This window comes from Melospiza melodia, chromosome 18 (assembly GCF_035770615.1).
Source record: "Melospiza melodia melodia isolate bMelMel2 chromosome 18, bMelMel2.pri, whole genome shotgun sequence".
NCBI classification, from domain to species: Eukaryota; Metazoa; Chordata; class Aves; order Passeriformes; family Passerellidae; genus Melospiza; species Melospiza melodia.
In genome coordinates, this window is record NC_086211.1 from 9,027,627 (window position 1) to 9,049,248 (window position 21,622).

General features: G+C 40.2%; 1 protein-coding gene across 1 annotated transcript; it reads right to left on the reverse strand.

Annotated features, from left to right (window-relative positions):
* Window positions 1–389: 389 nt before the first annotated feature.
* GSPT1 (G1 to S phase transition 1) lies at window positions 390–20,649 on the reverse strand. The gene is made up of 15 exons (XM_063171971.1): window positions 20,613–20,649; window positions 10,564–10,611; window positions 10,157–10,198; window positions 9,179–9,406; window positions 8,140–8,173; window positions 7,596–7,673; window positions 6,183–6,363; window positions 5,666–5,820; window positions 4,558–4,698; window positions 3,734–3,827; window positions 3,331–3,411; window positions 2,591–2,764; window positions 2,070–2,159; window positions 1,575–1,743; window positions 390–878 (listed from the first exon to the last, which is right to left on the reverse strand). The coding sequence occupies exons 3-15, from the start codon at window positions 10,176–10,178 to the stop codon at window positions 826–828; spliced, it is 1,500 nt and encodes a 499-aa protein (XP_063028041.1). The 5' UTR covers window positions 10,179–10,198; window positions 10,564–10,611; window positions 20,613–20,649; the 3' UTR covers window positions 390–825.
* Between the last annotated feature and the right edge of the window lie 973 nt (window positions 20,650–21,622).

Below are 21,622 nucleotides of genomic sequence, written 5' to 3' on the forward strand. Positions count from 1 at the left end.
TTTAATAATGCTGAATTTTTATAAAGACACAATATGTAGTTCTAGCCTTCAAAATTGACTTCCTGTGTCTAGTAATGATGTTAGGTCAACCTAAATTTGCTGAAGATATTAACAAATGTAAAGCTAATGAAGGTGCCACATTTGCATGAATGTTTTTTAATTTTCAGAATGCATTCAAGAAAGGGAAGGGACAAACCTAATTATTTTGATACAAACTTGGTTGAGTGCCCAATTGCCTCATTTAAAACTGTGTGTGTGGGGAGGCTGAGGAGTTTAGAAAAGTCCAAGTAACCAAATATCTGGGTTACTGGGAAGTTAAAAAGCTAATGCAACTGCGTTACATCCGGATAAAAAACATTATTCAAAAGCAATTCCAATACCGAAAAAGATTTCAAATTGAATAGTTTATTAACATGGTAGTCATCTTTGTAACATGTGCACACACACTCGCACACTCTGAATGATCTGCCTGGAAAAAAGAGGTCTTAATAGAGATGCTGGGGAAAATTAAACATTAAAAATCCTTTAGATTTTCATAATTATAGGCAATTATGTCCACATCACTTACAAAGCTATTGCCGAATCTTTCCAAGGAAGCAGAATTTGGGAGAAAAAAAAAATTGTTTTTGGGAAAATTCAACAGTGGCATAGCAGAGCTCTCAATATGAGAAAGCTGACATAATGTGGACCTTTGCTGTGAAATTTGTCTTTGCAAAATATGGGGAGAAGTTTATCAATGGGCAGAAAATAAGACGGCGGTGTGAAGTAGGCTTTTGCTGAGTCGATTTTCCTCACAGTATTGTGCGGGGTCTTTGAGAAAAATGCTTAGTCCTTCTCTGGAACCAGTTTCAGAACTTTTCCAATTGCAATGGTCTTACCTAAACCAAGGAGACAAACAGCAGTGTTATATTTACTGTGAAAGGAATGCACACATCTCCAAGAACATGAAAACCTGCCCCGAAATACAGGCTCTTAAGTATTACAAATCACAGAGAATAAATTATTATGTTGTAGCATCAATGTATTTTAAAAGCACGATAAAGATTGTAAAATAGTAAGCCTGCTATTCTGACAGCAAAGAACACAATGTGGATTGTGGAGAGCCTGCTTCTACACTCATCTCAGGAGAAAGCAAGGCAGAATCACTACCAGATCTGTTTACTATTCTTCAAATACTTTATTTTAAACGCATCCCACAAATCTATGAGTTTTACCAGGGTGTGCATGTGAAAACCTAACATACAACTCCCCTGATATTTTTCAACTTGAAAAAGTGAAACTATGGTATTCACATTGTAGGTGGACATTCCAGGGCACATTAAAAAAGCACTGCTGGTTATTTTTCAAATCCAGTCTTTTGTTTCACAATGCATATTTCTGTACATTACTCAAATAAAATTCTGTTACTAGCAAGGACTCTGCACAATGACAACAATTTGCCTAGACTAACTCTTCTATTGTTACCCAGAGAGTGATTCCCACTAGATAAGAGCATTTGAATACCTCACTGCCTGTGGCTCTGAGTCCAAGTAAGCTTTTGCAGCAGTCAGTACCTGCTGCTGAAGCAGCCTTACCCTCATCCCTTAAGGTGAAGCGACCCATCTGAGGGAAATCTTTGAATGTCTCAAGGCAGATCGTTCCTGCTGTCCTTAAACGGGCAATGCAGACTTGATCTTGTTTCACAAAACGGGGCCGTGTCTTACTTTTTTCTCCTGTTTTTTTGTCTACCAAGCAGATTAAGGCCTGGGTAAGAAAAAAATAACAGTTGTAAGTGCTAAAATAAGGGTTATTTTTCTGTTTTATAGAAACAGAATTGGTCTAAGAAAGAATATCCTTACAAACAAATACAAGAAAAAGTTTGCATGGTTTATTCAGTCACAACGTACACCACTTTGCAGAATGCTTATGCTAACAGTTACAGCCATTTTTGTGTTAGGGCACAACCAAAAATTGCATTCAAGGCTGGAGCTTTGTTGCTTTAGCTCCTCTACAAATTTATGAACGACAGAACTCTTCATCCCAACAACTGGATTGTTTATATTCACATCACAACTTAAAGTGACACTTACTGTTATCTCAACTTCTTCAATACAAGTGTGGATGTGCAGCACTGCATTATAACCTGGGCAGATAATGGATTTGTGCTCAATTATCACTATCTGTAAAACAATTAAAAATAAAAAAGTGCATTTTTCCTGATTTCAATTATAAAAGAACAGAGAATAATCAATGCAGAAGTACATTAAAAAGTCTATTGAACAATATACACACAAATTTTTATCAGAGTTAAAATTTTTAACTTTATAGTATGAAAGTAGAAAACTGAAGAACTACCCTCATAAGGTCTTGCTTTCACCATTATAAGTATCTAAAACTTCATTGAGAAGTTACATTCAAAACAATTTACCTTTTAAAAACTCTAATTAATGATGTCAATGTTAAGTATATATGTTATTGCCCATTTAGAGATGGCAGTGAAGAAGAAATCTGAACTGAAACTTCAGCCTACTCAAGTTTTAGATTTGGCAAAACATAAAATATTTCCATGGTTTTTACCCCTCTATACAGCAATTAAAAGTTGTTATTCTACCTGGGCATCAAATGTGCGTCCAGAATGACAAAGGTTGTTGAGATCACAGAGAATAAATCCTGGAAGGATCTCTTCCTCTTCAATTCCCTTCAGTCTGATCTTTAGATTTTCACCTGGGGCTACTGAGTCAGTTTCTACATCATCAGAAAGAATTCCAAGAACTTCCACATTGTGCTTAAAGAAAACAAAAACATAGTTTTTCATTGTGAATATTTTAGTCAGATAGAAAATAACTGTAATATAACAGTATTTCAGTAAACAATTATATTACAGTTTAAGTTAATTATATTTGGTTCTGTCAAGCTTCAGAACATTTAAAATATTTGAATGATGAATTAGTAATAACTGAATTTTTAAGAAGATTTTTCAAGTTTTTTTTGTTCTGTTTCCCTTTGGGAGAAAGAAAAATAAAGGAAAGGGGGGAAAGAAAGAAACTCTTGAGCAATATTAACCCACAGCAGGTAACAGTGGCCAACAAACATGAAATAAAATCCAGTTGAAGTGAGATAATTTGTAGTCCAGCATCTGAGTTTACTAAGGCAGGAGAACCCAAGTTCTGACTGCTGAGGAGCTACATAACAGCCCCTGGCCCCAGAAACATCACCCATGGAAAATGTGAGAGCTTAGCCGTGCTCAACAGAGCAACAGAACATTTTCTGATTTAAAGTAATGAGTATCTTTAAGAACAAAGCTCTTTTTTTATGGTAATAAATTTTTAAAGTATCTAAACCATACCATACCTTGTTTGGCATCATCACAAGCTGTTGTCCTTTGCAAATAGAGCCCGACTCCAGCTTCCCAAGGACCACAGTGCCCATGTCCTTCACAAAGAGAAATCATTACATAGCAATTAAAAACATTTTCCTAAAGAGTCCACTATTTATGATTTACCTCTGGGTTTGAAGTAAATTACTTAACTCTGTGAATAACTAGCACTGCTAGACTTAGTATTTTGGAAATACAGATTTTAGGAGTTTCATATAATGCCAAAATTATTTACTTCCCTTTCCTCCTCTATTCTACAGTTGGAAATGTAACATTAACAAAGAAAAAGATACCCTCTAAAAGTACAGTAAATAGTCCATTTACTGCTTTCTGAAAACAGCCTCTTAATACTTTCTGTATTATTATTTTAATCTGTACCTTATATTTATCCACAATTGGCAGCCTGATTGGTCCATCAACTGAACGGTTGAAGTTTGGCAAATTATCCAGGTATGGAATAAATGGTAATCCACTAAAAAAGCAGAAGGCATTTGTTTCAATTCCATGAGCACCCTTCCATTTAAAAAAATTGTTCTCAATGGATAAATGCAGTCCAACAAAAACAATCATATTCATCTTATCATTTAGAAAAACAACCTCTAAGACAGCTGAATCTATTATAGCATCCCATCAGTAGTGTCCACTTTACTTCAACCAACATATCAATACTCAGGAAATGCAAGTTTTTAAGTTACACTACAGGCATATTTCACACAGATTAATTATTCTTTTGAGACTCACAACAGATGTGTAATATATTTCAGCCATAAGCTAGGTCCAAATGTGATTTCCATTAATTCTTTTTAAAGTACACTGAACAATATTGAAAAACATGACATCCACTGAGAGGCATGGCTTGTCCCTAATTACAATACAGCTTCAAGCAAACTGCTCACATCAAACCATTACTCATTCCAGCAACGTCAGCTGCAGCATCACTGGCAAATTCCAGTGCTTGTGAGGCACTGAACTCACACAGCCAGAGAACACTGCTAATATTTTACTGATAATCTTCTGCAGCTTGCAAATGCTTTTCCTTGGCACGTTGCATGGCTGTGTTCTTGTTGCTCTGGCTGTATTTCCTCAAGCACTTTGGCACACAACTACAACATACCACGCTCTGCTACCTCCCAGCTTCACTGAAGCATTTACTTTTATTGAAATATAGCAAATATTCAAGTTGCTCAATTTAAGATACATACATATACCAAGGACAGAATTCTGACTGTTCTTTAAGGTTTGCTCCAGTCAGTCCTGAGCAGGGCATGAAATGAATGTCCTTTTTGGGATTGAAGCCAACTTTCTTCAAAAATGGCACCAGTTTCTCTTTACATTCCTCATATCTATTAAAATGACAAGCAGATCAAGGTAAATTCCACTTATTCCAGCATAACATAATCCTGTGCTTTAAAAAACATGCAGACATTTCAGTTTCATCATTTAAGTTACTGTGTGAGCAGCAAGCAAGCCTAATTAAGATCTGGAGGTCCATTTGCATCTTCTCCCCAGCCTTCCAGCACAGCTCAGTATTGTGTGTTCCCCTATTCCCCCTCACTGCTCTGCCCCATAAAGCATCATCAGTGCCCTGCAGTGACAGGGCTGGGGAGCAGCAGCACCAGCTGCAACTGCTTAAAGCAAGAGATCCAAGCCAGCACAGCAGGACAGACCATTGACACCTCCTGAGGTCAGGCTCCAGGCTGGCACTGCAGCACTGCCTCAGTCTCCGACAACTGGGTTTAATCTATTTATTTCTCTCAGTTTGGGGTGAATTCAGTAATGTCAGAAGGCTGGGGCAGGACCAAGACAGAGAATGGGGTGTGCATCTGTCTCTTAGTGCAGCAGGTTGACATTCCAAGGTTGAACAGGCCCTCATGGCTTCCCACTAAAACTTCCACAATTCTGGGCAGAACACACAGCAGCTTCTCTGACAACTCTGGCAAACTCACAGGTAGAACACACAGCAGCTTCTCTCACAACTGTGGCAAACTCAAACAATCACTTCCTTTTCCAGACTCAGTATGAAGTTTCCAAGTCAACAATTAAACTATCCTAGAATGCATGAGGGTTTGTTAGGTATGTCTGCATGGATCCAAGTTGATAGTGAATGTTTGAGTGTAGAACTTCCAGCTTTATTGAGAGCACTGTCCTGGGCACTGAGCTTCTGGTTTTCCTGCCAGTTTTATAACCTCTGCCTTCAGTCCACCAGTCAACCATCCTTTCAGCAATAATGGGATACAAATATTTCTTTATCTAGGAATGATTCTATTGTAGTATCTGTCAGAGAAAATTAGTTTTTAATATTAAACTCACCTTTCATTACTCCAGTTTACAGTTGGATCATCCATTTTATTAATAAGAACTATTAAATGCTTTACACCTGCTGTTTTTGCTAACATGGCATGTTCTCTTGTTTGTCCACCTTTCTCAAATCCAGTTTCAAACTCTCCTTTTCTTGCAGAAATAACCTAATTAAAGATACATGTTTTAATAAAGGTTCTACAATTCTCTTAACAGAACAATCAATAATACTGACTTATTCAAAAAACTCTGGGTAGTCAGGTCTTGTAAAAGCTTCCAAAATGCACTGGTATGTTCTCAGTATTGCCCATTAGTTTCTGCATTGACATGTAAAAAATTCACATGACACCTGTGGACAGCTTTAAGAAGCAGTTAAATTACTCCAAAACTCACTCATCTCAGTAAATGTAACATTTGAAAATTCTGCCTGCTGAAAGTAACCAAAAGAATAAAGAAGTAAACAAAAAATAAAAATCAGAAGCTGAATTCCACAGCATATGCAAAGTAAAAGTATCTGATTTCTCCTTACCAGCACAGCAAGATCAGCTTGAGAAGCCCCACCAATCATATTTGGAACAAAGCTCTTGTGTCCAGGAGCATCTAAAATAGTGAAGTGTTTCTTCTCCGTTTCAAAATAGGCACGACCCACTTCCACTGTTTTACCTTTGTCTCGTTCTTCTTGGTTTGTGTCTAAGGCCCATGAAAGGTACCTAAAAAATCCCAACCCAAACACTCTGTTGTTGTATCAATTTTTACATTTATATACAATTTCTTAGTCATAAGGGACATTTTCTCTTACTTATTTTAACCACCTCAGCATTGCTAAATGTAAAGTCACTACTGGTCTTGGAAATACTGAACTGACTCATTTGTGTGTACAGTGAGCTGCAGAGCCCATTGCCAGCTCTCCTTCACACAACTATAAGGATTAATTTCTAAAAATTCTAATAAACATGTTTCATTTTCTAAGTTCTTCAGCTGTGATCTAACCTCACATAATTTAAACTTTGCCTCAGTCTCAGAAAAACCTCAGGATCGAATACAAAATAATTTTTCCTTCTCAGCATAATTAACTAAAACATTAGTTCTGACTTGCACACATCATTATTGAGAATTATGATTACTAGTTCTCATTTATTTGCACATATTAAGCAGAAGTTGGCTATGAAATAGACACCATCTTTATTCACACTATCTTTGATTGATTTTCATTATACAGACTCTTGTCCCCTCCTAATAATTTTTTCCACTGGCCAACAACAAGTTAGCTTTCAGTTAGGTAAACTGAAATTAAAAAAAAAAATAGCTACTTAGATCCTTCAGGTTTTGTGAAAACTGGTGACTATAAAGAAAAAAAATGCTCTACTAATGATAAAAAGTGGTAATAACTCAACTGAACTAGTTTAGCACAGGAATATTTTTTGCCATTAACAGCAGCCTGTAGCCATCCTTAGCTTTGGTTTTGCAGTGACTGGGGGTGTCTGAGGGGATGCTGCTTGCACAGCAGTTGCTTGGTGAAAAGAACCATGTCACCCTTTCTATTGCCCTTCACACAAGATTCAGTGAGTTCAGGTCCATGCCCATCCCCTGAGGATGCTCTACCCTAGGGAAGTCTTTAACTGCTCCTTTTCCAGAGCCCTCTGAACCCCTTTTATCCTCCAGCCAAAAGGAGAAAGCTTTCAAAAGGGAAATCAATTTTGCAGGAGTTGTTTGAAGCAGAAATGAGGCTGCTGCATGTGCTGTATATACTCACTGCCCTCACAAAACCAACCAACCAAAAAAACAACAACAAAACCCAAACCAAACATGAGGCCACAAAAAATCCACCCAGGACAAGAGCGCCATCGTGCCTGGAGGAAGCCAGGGCTGCTGGGACAGAGACTAAAACCAGTTTCATTGCAGTAAAGGGCAAAGGGTGCTACTATCTTCACAAAGCTCATACCATGTTTCTCTGTTTTTTTCTTTAGCTTCTCTTTCATATTTTTCAAGTGTTCTTTTGTCAACCATTCCTGTCAAATACCTAAGGAGAGGGAAAATAAAAGTGCAATTTTACACAAAGCAGAAAGGTATTTCCAAATAGTTACTTATACAATCCCCACAGATTATTGTGATTGGGAAATGAAGATATGAATTTTTTTAAAATCTTCACAGAAAGGACAAAGTTTAACCAATGGTATAAAGCTGTTTCAAATTTCATTTTAAAATACAAAGAAAAACAGCCATGCTCTAAGAAAGTGATTAATTTTAAAAATTTGATAATGTTTCTTTTTGCATAGTTGCTTCTATTAAATGAAAATCCTATAGCAATAACATTAATGTGCTGGAATTAAGAAATTCCAAAGACAGTAAGTACCTCAATTGACAGGGACAGAAACATTGTTATAAAAGTATTAACATATGCTGATTAAAGCCACAAAGAAAATATTACTCATTCTAATTGAAGTTTTTTAATTCACAAGAACGGGAAATCCAAAAAGTTTCCTTACATTATTTGTCCTCCAATAGTTGACTTGCCAGCATCTAAAATAAAATTAATTCAAGTCATCAACAATGTAAAATTCTAGAAACAGCAGACCATTATGAACTAAGTAATCTAGTTTGTTTCCAAAGGATTTATTTTTTGAACCACAGTCTCAGTTTTTGGAAGCATCTTGCACTTTCCCTTGTTCCTATTATAATTTGTCATCAATTAAATTACACCAAATTTTGAACATGCTGTTTTCATATATATAAATTCAGCATTATCCATAACAAAACCCCCTCAGCAAGCAGTGATCCAGCTAAAGCCAGGGTCAAGAGTGGGAAGCTCTTGCAAAATCCCTTTCCCTGCTTCCTTTATCCCTTGTCCCTAACTTGTGTGGGCTGCTCTTCAATATTGGGCTGTACCTCTGCCCACAGCCCCTTTACTTCATGTGACTCTATTCTGAATTTACCCAAGGACCCAAGTTACAGCACCTTTAAGGTGGCAAATAACTACAGAAATGAAAAGATGGAATTTACTGTATAACTTGTGATTCAACAATTCTGCTCTACTTCTGACACCACCCAAGTTTTTATGAAGCTTGTTGAAACTTTTAAATGAAAATATTTTGCTATAAATGCTTCTTTTAACCATGAATTATATTAATGTATTGCTGTAACTCTACTAATTTTAGTATTCAGAATAATAATTTTTGAATCTAATAGCAAGAACCCTAAAATAAGCAGAAAAGAAGCACCATATTCTGATTTTGTTCTTCAGATCATAAATACAGATATATCACTTGAGCACTCAACAGGAGCAGTTACTTGAGAACTCATGAACACAGGCACTGTTGTGTCCAAGAGAACACACTCTACCTTTGGCCCTCTACCCCTGAAAGACCTTTAAATTTTTCCTTTTCCAGAGCAGCTTCATTAGAACGAATGCTCCTGTGAGCCTCCAGACATGGTGAATACAAAGAACAGCATTAATTTCTAATCCTCTGAGTTCTAGACAGTACACAACAGACAGATCCAAGTACTTCACCTTCCCTTAGAACTCACCTACGTGTCCAATGAATACTACATTGACGTGCTCTTTTTTAGGAGCACCTGGAGGTGCTACCACAGATTTCGGTTTTGGTATCTCCTCCTCCTCCTCCATCATTTCCTGAGCGCTCTCTTCAGAAGGCCCCGCATCCCCTGCAGGGCCACCTCCAAGCTCTGCTTCACTGGGCTCTTCTTTGTGGTCCCATGACTCTTCTGGGGACATTTCTGTCTCTCCATTTTCCACTAAAAATGAACCAATTAGATATATTCAAATAGATAAAGAAATTAAAAAGAATTAAAAGGGGAAAAGCCCCTGCCCCAAAGGCACAATCACAAAGCTACCAGGTCTGTTAACATTTTCCTACAGGAAAAGGGAGAACTGCTGCTTGCTTCTGAAATGATTAGTACCAGGAGCTTCCAAGCCAGCTTGTGTGCTGACATAAGAAATCTAGGATATAGAAACTTCTGTTTTAACAAGGCAACAATTTTACAAAGAAAAAGCAAATCTGAAGATCTACTCAGACCAGCACAGTAGTCTGAATCCACAGACACACACTACCATATGTTTAGAAAGCAAAGGACAGGGATTATAGTTTAACTTCACTCATCAGCCTTATAAAAACAATAAGAAACGTACAATTTCTATGTTCTGATTGTTCACATTGCTGACCACTTTAAAGTTTTTTTGCTAATCACCATTCCACACATGTTAATGGAGCTATTTGGTAATATGAAATTATTTTTTAATAAAGCACTCATCATTTTACAGTGTCCAAGCAATCCAGTTGCAGCTCTCAATGCACAGTAGTGTTCAATCACCTCTTTCCTCACCCAAGTATAAAGATACAAATAGTCATCCAAGTATAAAGTACAAATAGTGTACTTTGTTGTAAGTGTAAAGGCTCCACTATTTTGTTTGCAGTGATTCAGCAAAAGCACTGCAGTAGTACATTATAGTATTATCACAGTAAAAAGGAACAATTCTCATCTTACCAACAGACTCTGAAATTTCCATGTTAACAGCAGCATTTGAACCTAGAAGAAAAAAAAAAGGAGGTGGAAATGAATCATTAGACACATAGTTAGCATGACAGTAATCAAGAACAAAGAAAAATGAGTGACTAAATGAATAAAAGGATAGCTCAGATATTTTGGCCAAAGCTTTTTAATATACAGGTTCATTTCAAAAATTTTGCTTCATACTAGCTTTATGATCTTCTATAAGCCACTTTATGAGCCTTTCCCAACTGCCTATGAAACTGTAAATAAATACAGATAATCACATTGCCTTACAATAGTATGAGGATAATGAAGACTGGAAAAGGTTCACAGAGATTTAAAAGAGATTATTTGCAATAATTTTTTAAAAATCATGTAATGAAGATCACAAAAACAACTACCTTCACAAGAGGCTGTCTGCTCCTCTGGAGAAGGCTCTACAGGTGCACCTGCAGAGAAAAAAAGTTTATCTTTTAAAGTACAATGATGTGACCAATTTCTAAACTTTGCCATAAAAGACCATCTCCCAACTTTATTGCAAGAATTGTGTGGAAAGAATAATGACTCCCCTCCCTGCCAAGTGGTACTAAACACAGCCTCCAAGCACAAATACTGCTAAAGAACACTGCCTAGACATGGTGAAAATAATATACCACTTCTAAAAACAAGTCATTTCTCCCCATGAATGGAAAGATACACTTAAAGCAAGCAATTTTCTATACACAGTATTTTTCTTGCCCATCCTTTTTGAGCATGCTGGCTGTTGGTAAGTGTTAGTGTCTAACTGGTGTTCAAAAATAGCAGAGCAGTTTCATTGTATCCAAAGACACAATGTGGTGTCACAACTGCAGGGAAAGGGTCTTACAGCCATGTCTACACTATTCTTGTGCCTCATTTCCATTAAATGTTGAGTAGAAAATAGAAACAAGCTATTAAAAACATTCTTAACGTCTTCTGTAGTTTTTAAGGTCAGGAGATGACAAATTCATTCAGATGTCTGGTAAGTTTGCCAGTCCTCTTAAACACCAGAGCACAGTTCCATTACGTGGAAGGCAATCCTACTGGTCATGTGCCTCTATCAAAGCCACAAGGATGGTTTGTCTGACAAATTACTCAACCCTCTCATGCACTAAACCATGCCACTACATTTTATGCTGAGGTGTAACAATTTATAAATCCACTAGGAGTGATACATTGCAATTAACACAGCACTCAATGTTTTGGGACGTTATTTCACGTGATCAAGGGGCCTTCTATAACTATACATAAAACCTTAACCTATTTAGTTTTCTCTTGGTAAAAGTTCAACTTCATCACGCTTTGAAACAAGTTATCTTTTTTTTCAACCACATACAAAATTCATACCCTCTGTTTAGCTGTACTCCAGCTCTCCTTCAACTGAAATCTGAACCCGGATCTTAGAGCATCACTTGCTCTATACGCATGATGGGACCTAAAGATGAAACAAATCCCCTGAAAAGAACAAAGGCACCCAGAGAAGGAGCTGCTCCTAAGCCTCTTTGCTTTCGCACTGTTTGCGTATTTGCTGCAGACTCCTCTAAAGTGGAGCAGCGCCCGGAGAGCTGGCAGGGGGCCAGAGGACAGGGCTTTGCAGGCAGGGTGAATGTGGGTCACAGCACAACAGCCAGTGGCCAGCAGCAAGGCAGGGAGGGGGCACAGAATGCCCAAAGGAAAGCACTGCCTGCACTCCTGCCTCAGATCACACATGAGCAGCAGTGCCCAAAGGAAAGCACTGCCTGCACTCCTGCCTCAGATCACACATGAGCAGCAGTGCCCAAAGGAAAGCACTGCCTGCACTCCTGCCCTTGATCACACATGAGCAGCAGTGCCCAAAGGAAAGCACTGCCTGCACTCCTGCCCTTGATCACACATGAACAGCAGTGCCCAAAGGAAAGCACTGCCTGCACTCCTGCCTCAGATCACACATGAGCAGCAGTGCCCAAAGGAAAGCACTGCCTGCACTCCTGCCCTGGATCACACATGAACAGCAGTGCCCAAAGGAAAGCACTGCCTGCACTCCTGCCACAGATCACACATGAGCTACAGTCCCCAAAACAAACCAACCAGGCTTGAAAAGAATGAATTCATAGAGTCAGTAAAAGCAGAAGAATAGAATACCCCTAGATCCTTTTAAAGAAATGGTCTATCACTCCCATCTGGCAGCTGGAAAAGACTCCCAGCAGCCCATTTCTGAGTGCAGTAAGCAGGTGGCACAAAATCTAGGTATGAACCTAGAGCCTCCATTTTGTAGCACATCAGAAGATTGTTGGCTATTTCACACATACTGTTGTTGGGATGCATAAATATTTTAATTACAAGATCATTTCAACAAGCTTTTGATTTCACTCCAGAAGTTTGTCTGTAATGAAAAATGTATCAAGTGGCAATATTAATGCACTTGCCTTGGAACAGACGTTCTGTGAGTGGTTGGAGAGCTAGTTAATTTCTGAGAAATATACTGTCAGTCAAAACCATTCATAGAAACTCCGTTTTTACTTTCTGGTCTGCAATACAGCAGGTATGCAGACAGGGAAAACACTTCTTCACAACTAACAGAGAAGAAGTAGAATAAAAGTTTCCTCTGTAGATTTTGTACAGGCCTACCACACAAGAGTCAGTCAGACAGTTTGGGCATGGATGCTAAAGAGTAGCAGTGCCACACAACCAGGGGGGAACAGACAGTCAGCAATAACCACAGCCTTTTATTAAACTCTGGTCACCTTGGCACACAAGTGGCAGACATGCTTTGGAAGAGGACACTGAATTGTATCATTGTATACTGTTTCTTCAAAGCAGAAAGAAACATAAACCACTCACTAAAAAAATTATTGTTAAGAAACCAAGTAAATAAAGAAACTTAATTTCAAAACTAACATGCTCTAAGTGACAAAACCCCCCACTCTCCACAGTAAAGGTTTACTTCTGATAAACAATTTCAGGTTATGTCAGGTTATTTCAGACAAAGGCTCAGATTTACCATCCTCTGTGTGGAAGTGAACAGATTGCCTGAAATGTGCCTTAAGACCATCATCTGAAAAGAAGGATGCAATCCTACTGCTTCCCTAGAGCACAGGGTCTGTCACCTCTTCTCATCTGTGAAGATCATCCAGACAGGAATCTTTCATATGAGAGGGACTCAAAATGTACTTTGTAGCAAATCTGCTTTTAAAGTCAGGTCATGCCTTAAGTAATGCCAATTTTTAAATGCCTCAAATTACTGGGTTTATGCATGACAAGCAGCTGTAGGATTTTATACCTAACCATCTCCATCTCTCCTTCAAGCCCTAAGTCAAGAACTGCTGTTGCAACCTTATCCATGGTATTACAGGGACTGAGTGGCTTTAGTCCTGCTCAACATCAGAGCCTTAGGACAGTTTTTGGAATATCTCTGTTGTCAATGCCAAGGGCAAAAATGGATACAGATGCTGCCTTTATCTACTGGTGCCATCAGACAATGACGTTATGTAATTCAGAGTCTTGTCTAGAAAAGGTAATTGTGGGGATTTTTTAAATGTAAAATTCACTGGAAGAGTATGTACACTACCAATATAGAGTCCAAAATTGCACAACTTGTAAAACACAGTGACTGATGTCTTTAAAATACATCTCATGTCCTAAAGAATCCACTCTGCCTACTTCATTCACACAGCATTCTACTACTGATAAGTTTGTAGCATATCACACCAAGTTTTGTACTTGTTTGCATTTCTGTTGTACAATAACCAAAGCTGCACAAGGACAACAAATTTGAAGTTATCATCCAACCTCTGAAAATATTGTTTTACAAGACTATAAGCTAGGAACTTTGCAGCACTAACATATTAGAATGCTTGTAGATAAACAATAGAAAATTGCTCTTTAAATTTATATTAGAATGTAGCAAGTTTTTCATACCTAGAACAGGTACAGCTGATAGGAATCAATATTAGAATAGTGGCTATTAAAGTCAAACTCAATTGCCAAGCCATAGTGACAACCTCCATCTTTACACAAAACTCAGTGTTTACCAGATGCCCAGAAAAAGCTGATAAAGGTCTCCACACAAGTAAAAACTGACCAGTGGTTAACTGATAATTCCTGAACATCAGTTACCTGAACCACAATGCAAATGCATTCACAGAATTAATGAGAGGCATAAATTTGGTGCAATACACAGCAGCACTCAGATCCAGCCTGCTCTGCTGCTGGAGTGATAAGAACCCAGACAGGACTGGAACCTGACAGCTGGGGTAGGGTACAGAGTTAGAGAAACTGCACCACACAGCAGAGAGATTAAAAAAAATAAAAGTAAAAAAATAAAAAAGACAAATTCAGCCTGAAATATCTTCTCTACAAAACTTAGATGCCTGTACAGTGAATTTGCTACTGCTTCTCTAATACAGGCATCAAGTCTCTTCACAGGAATTCCTGAAGAGTGAAGAAACACTTGACACCCACCTTAGGATTCCCATCACCTTTTACATGTGTAATTCCAATACCTGAGTTCAGAACATCTTTACACAATACTCACACAGTCTCACCAGTTTTCATGCATTACATAACAGATGTTTGCCCCCCTTTTTTAAAATGAAAGCATAAAGGGAATTACAGCAGAGTAAAAAAATAACAGTCTGCATCAAACACACAGCACGAAAAGTACAATAAAAAAAGCCCCAAGAGATTCTTAGATAACAAAAACACACAAAAATTATGTCAAGTACAAATAAAGCTAAACAAAATGCTTTATATTCAATACTTAAAATTGTGCAGAAAGAACAGGTTTTCAGGAGTTCACTGTAAGGCAGTTGTTTTGAAAGTTAAACCCAAAATTATGTTCTTTTCTTTGCTCTGCTTTATAGCCCCAGCTTCACCAGTGGACACACCAGTTTTTAAAATGCAACAATGCAAAAGCAGCTTTAATAGTTTAACTTGACTCTGTAAAATTCACAAAAAAAATTAGCACTTGTTTCGTATTCACAGGCTTTAATTAGGTGCTAGCTTAGTAAAAGACCCACCTTCTTCCTTCCCCACTGAGGACACACCTTAAGCTTATCTTATCTAAACCTGACATGCTCCTTAACAACTAAATTTAAGAAAGCTTATGGGGATTTTCAGGGAATGTACTGAAGTCCTCTTCTGCTTAAGGCCAAGTATTTGTGCTCAGTTGATAACTTGATTTTTAAGACAGATAATCAAGAAACCAAGCTCAGTACTTCCACTCTGACAAAAATCTCTCATACCCAGTATCTTTAGCATGACTCATTTTTAGTATTGTATCTTCTGTCCCAAACTAACTTTTGTAATGAAATACAATCACTGTCATTTTCCCATAGACCTCTTCAAAACATAGTCATTAATTTAATGGATTAAATTACAACTGCTTTATTCCTTCATAATAAAACCACAAAATAAAATCATCTTTCTATCCTGGCTTCATACAATCAGCTGCTTCTTTTCCTTGCATATCTCTCATCACAAAACAGGAGAAAAATGCCAAAATTCCTTAAGTAGAACTGTAAAACCAGATTATAAATAGAATCCAAGAATTACCCCAAATTATTTCTGTGTTCATTTTGATAGAGCAAGCAAGTTTTAAGATAACACCACGCTTTCAAACACATTCAGCAGTAGCCCAGAGCAGAGTGCCACACACACACACGGCCAGCAGGCTGCCTCAGCCCCCAGGACAGTCCATGCAGGGCACAGCTGCCTCCCAGGGCTTTGTGTGCCATTTACTGGAGTCATGCAAGGCCACGAGGGTGATGAATTATTCTAACAGGAGCAACACAATCCTGGCCACCTTCCTGGGGGCACTTTAGATGTAGACAAAGGACATCTGTGTAACACATTGGCACCCTGAGTGCCCCACACAGGTATGTTCTACCTGACCACCCAGCAGTGCCAAGACATCCAGCCTGTCTCTGCACTCAGTTTCACAAGTGGCTGCACAGCTCACCTGTCTAGAGAAGCTGATACAGAAGACTGCTCTAGATAGACAAGTGCCAACTCAAATCAAGATTTTCAGATAAGAATTTATCCCATATGCTGGCACTGACAATACAACCCTGATTTGCTGCCATGGGAGCAGTTCAAGTTTGCAGTTCTGAAGCATTAACAGTAACATTACCAGCACGGTGAGGAAATCATCAGCACAGGGCTGTTCCAAGGCTGACATGGAAAACCACATAACCCTTAAACCCAACAGCTTCTTGAACTGTGGGCTGCTGTCTTAGACAAGCCTTTCTCAGCAAGTTCATATGCAAAGTGAAGTTCTTGAGGACTGAGACATTGAAGAGTCTCCCAGTGTAAAATGAGATATCAGACTTTAGAGAGCACAGTGGTACAGATAACTCATCCTGCTCTGGAAACTACAGGTTTCAGAACTGAATTAGATGATACTGAAACTCCACCTCTTGTGTCTGACTGACATATGGACGTCCCAGCTGCTACAAGATCAGAAAAAATGAGGGCAGGGAAAAGCAGGAAGAAAAATGTTATATCCATTTATTTACAGCACTTGAAGGCTGAGGATGTCCAGCTGCTTGAATTGAACTGCTTCAGGAGTGACTACTGCAGGCAAGTGAGGATATTTAGGGAGAGAAGCAAACAGGGGCACTGAATCTTAAGCCAGATGTTTGCTTGGCTCAGGATTGTAGGGGCAAGTTGTTTCAACTGTAGTCATTAGCAAAGATGTTTAGACATTAATTTGAAGTGATCAAGAGAACTACCAAACTAAACAGTAGCCCTAATACCACCAAAAGGACAAATGCTTTCCTTACACCCACTGCTGCATGTCACACTTTTTATTCTTATTACTTTATACTAATGATGCTTTTTCTCTTGCTACTACCACTGCATACTTCAAATCAGTGAACAATTCAGGTTGGAAGGGATCCCAGGAGTTAGCTAGTTTAGTCTCCTGCTCCAAGCAGAGTCAACAGTGAATACTTAAAAATTACTTCTGAAAAGAAGAACTAAGACAAAATATAATAAAGACCATACAAGGAAGCTGTGATAAATGTTACCAAGAATCCTGTGAGTATTCAAGAACTATGACAAAAATTGAACCACAAAAATGCAGATTGATGCTGCATTTTCAAAAATATTTTGATTCTCTCATACCCAATTAAAAAGAAAAATAGAAATCTTATTAATTGGAAGTTGGTGGTAACTATTCTCTCTGAACCATGCTTTGATACAGAAACAAAGAAGAATATAATTTTCTGCTACATATATCTACAAAATTAATGAAACATAGTACAAAAAGAAGTCATAGAAGCTGAAGAACAGTGAGGTTGCAAGGCACAAATGTGACTATGAAGGTTTAGAGGCCCTAACACAATCCACAGTCATTTCATTATCACACATGGCCTTAACTGAGTTGAGTCTGCTGGTCCAGCAACTGCCAGAGTCCCCCAGAAGTACAACATGTCTGTGACACCCTCCCAGTCCACCTGGCACAGAACTGTGCTGCAGCCCTGGTTTTCTGTCTGTGACAGCCATAAAGTCTTCATTTCACATTTCCAACAGAATTCAACAAAGAGAGATTTGACACAAATGAGTTTGACTTGGACACAATTTGATAAATGCAAGTCCTCATAGCTACAACATTTAGAACATACTGGTTTTAGTATATTCATCCGATTCAAAATTATAAATAATATGCTTTTCCCATATAATCAAATGATAGTTTCAGAATTATTTTGGAATTAAATTATCTCTGAGCATAAGTTATATTAGTGGTACACATCAGTCAGCTTTCTTCCTAATACACAATTTCCAATCAAAAGAAAGCATGTGTAAACCAGTTTGAAAGTAAGCTATCAGGAATGCAGGTCTCAGGAGTTTCCCAGTTTTAGAAAGTTAACATCTTATTCCATAAATGGCTTCTGAGAGTGCTCCTTCTGTGCTCTAAACATAAATGACAGGAATCTTATTCAAATTACTAGAAACATTAAGTTAGTGTGCATGAAAGGAAACACTATTACACCGTGCCACACAATGGAATCAGTCCTGTGGAATTTTTATATGCCATGCTGCTACTTTACATTTATCCTGATCTATAATGGCCTTTGAATTACTAAGGAATGATGACTTGAGCAAAACCTCACCAAGAGAAAGTTCCAAGAAGAAAAGCACTACTAGAACTTCACTTCAGGCCACTGAAATTCCTCAAGTGACACCCAACTTTTTAGATTTCTTAAGGTTTAGATGTATCAAGACTAATTTAGGTTCTTCCCACTACAAACTCTGTAATGAAGAATGAGTGTCACAGAGCACCTAATTCCCTATGGGAACAAAAGCCAACTGGGCTGCTGAAAAGTAACTTATTCAGCACCACTGTCTAATGACATGTTGTTCTGACTTATTTCCAGAGCAAGCTCCACCTAGTTCTTCCAGCCAGGAAAGTAGTTGTCACCTTATACAAACATCTGCAAGGAGAAGATGTCAATTATCTTCTGCAACCAAGCAAGCAGACCTGGAGCAGCACCTGGCAAGTACAGTATTCCAGTTAGGAAAGAAATAGAATTTTTTAACCTAAAGTTTTTTTCTGCCTAATCTTAGGGATATTGAAGCTACTTAGAAAAACTGAAAATCCTAAACCTTAAAGAAGATATAGCAATCAAGGTAAATTCAAGCCAGGTAGATTCTAGCACCATGTGGGAAATGTACTCAGCAATGAAGACACAAAGCAAAGCTATTCTGATCATTCCAGATCATCAGACAGTTTTCAAGCTATCCCTGATTTCTGGAAAGAAGAAGCTCATGACAGGTTGTAGAAGTAGCAAGAGTGGAAAAAAGGAAAGTGAAGAAAAAATGAGTAGGTGAGGAGATGTAGTTTGAATTCCTACAAACAAAAATACTTATAGAACACCTTAGATGAAACATTAAAGAAGCAGCCAGGAAAAAAAAATCAAAATAATTCTAAGAATATTCAAAACACTAAAAAAATCTTTCAGTATTGATTACATAGCTAAAAACCCCAAACTTTTGATTCAGATTGCAATATCTGAAAAATACAGGAATGGATTTTGAAGACCATGTGTTCATCACAGCCCCAAGCTACCCAGTCTACATCTGTGAACTTTAACATGTACCTTTATTCTGAATGGAATTCAAGAGTCTGCCCATGGCTTCTCTGAAGTTTATTTTAATGCACTTAGACACTACTTGCCTGCACAGTAAATGAGCTATAACTTCTGCTAAAAATCAGGAGTGCTGAACAGCTGTAGAGAACATATAATCTAACATAAGGGACAGGTTAATATTCTGTTACAAAAATATTAAAATGTCTTATATAAAAGTTACAGATTTTAGTTGTTAACAACTATTAACTTTAGATACTAGGGAGATCAAGACCAATTAATATATTAAGGAAAAACACAATAAATAATAAGCCACAAACAATAGGAAATAAGGCCAACATAATGTAACAAGTAGTGTTTATAGTGAAATAAAATTACTAGATAAATACCTGAAACACTAGCTTGTTTCATATTATACCAATAGGGATACAGAAAATTATAGGAAAATTAGGAAAATCTCAAACTCCTTAGCTGCAGGAGTGACATTAAAATACTACCACCAAGTTAAGCAGCATGTCTGATGTTTGGAAGAACCTTCAGTTTGGAGCTGAAAATGAAAAAGTAGGTCTCCTTTAATTTCCCATATGCAAAGTAAATCTAGTATAAATATTGGTTGGGCACACAAAGATCCTTTGAAATTAAAAGCAGGGTAAATTTCAGGTTATTCCATTAGCTGAGGCCAGCTGGACAAAACTCCCTTCCCTACTAATCCTTTATCGGCATTATGTTAAGAAAAAAATAAATTACTTGATATAATCTTCAAAAAGACATTTAAGATACATCTGAGGCACTGGTGGCTGAAGCAGTGCTTTTCTCCCCAACAACACTAAATTTATTACCTCCAAAATCTTCGACAACTCCTAGAGTGTAACATGTTATATATTATATATATTACATATATTATGTTGATTTTATGTATAATAGGAAGAGCAGAGCTATGTAGTTTTTTCCCATCACGGGCCGCCCTTTGCGAGCAAAGGTCCCCGCGAAACGCACCCGGGACCCGCAGGGAGCCAGAGCCCCCCGGTTCCCGCTGCTCCCCGGGCAGAGCCCCGCGCCCGCGGCCTCTCCCGCCGGGGCCCCCCGACCCCGGGGCTGCCTCGGCTCCGGCAGCGAATCCCCCGCGGTGCCGCCGCCGCCCCCTGCCCAGCCCCTGCCCCGGCCGTGCCCCTCCCGCCCGGGGACCCTCCCGCGGCCAGACCCGCACCGCCCCCGGCCCGGCCCGGCTCCTCGCCCGCCCCGCGTGGCTCTTTCCCGGCCGCCGCGGGCCCGGCACCCCCGCCCCGCTGGCCCCGCGCCCTCCCAACATGGCCCCCATCCCTCCCTGCCTCCCTCGCCCTCCGCGGTGCCGGCCCCGCGGTTACCGAGCGGCGGCGGCGGCGGGAGGCCGGGCGGGGGCGAGGGCGGCGGCAGGCCGGGCGCCGGGCCGCTCCGCAGGAAGGACGGCACGAACTCGGCGGCGTGGACGTTGGGCACGAAGGGCTTGGCGTTGACGTTCAGCTGCCGGCTGAAGGCCGCCCCGAGCAGCTCCTGCTGCGCCTCGGCCTCCGCGGCCGGCGGGGCGCAGCCCGGGCCGGCGCCGCTGCCCGGCTCGATGTCCGCCTGGTCCCAGCAGTCGGGAGCCGAGTCGCTGCTGCTCCCGCTGCCGCTCCCGTTCGCCTCCATTTTGTGGCGGCCCCACAAGGCTCCGCGGCCCCGAAGCGTCTCCCGGGTGAGGGGGGAGCCGGCGGCGGCACCGACTCAGCACTCGCTCCGCCGATTCCGCGTGTGCTCCGCCGCCCCGACGCGAGCGCAGTGTGGCCTCTCGGGCCGCCGTACCCCCTCCCGGCAGCCTCTGCTACCGCCATCGTAGTAGTTTTTATCTCCCCCGGCCCTCCTCCTGCCGCACGTCCGAGGCTCGGCGCAAGAACTACAGTACCCGTCATACCACGCGCGCGCACTCGCGCCCCCCCTCCCGAGGACAGACGGGAAATGGAGTTGCCTGTGTTACTTGCGCGCTCAGGAACTGCAACTCCCGGCGGTCCCCGCGAGCGCCGTGCGTCCCTGCCGGCTCCGCCCCCTCTTCCAGGGGGATGCGGAACGCAGAGTTGGCGCGAACGCCTCAGGCGGGACCGGAACCGCCCGGGTCAGCTCCCAGAACACACCGAACCCGTCCTGGGGACTGAGGTGCACAGGGACAGGACAGGCGGGACCGGAACCGCCCGGGTCAGCTCCCAGAACACACCGAACCCGTCCTGGGCAGCAGGGGTGCACAGGGACAGGACAGGCGGGACCGGAACCGCCCGGGTCAGCTCCCGTCGCTTCCCACCGAACCCGTCCCGGAGAGCTGAGGCGGCTGCAGAGCTCCCGGGGAAGCTGGGGGAGCACACGGCGT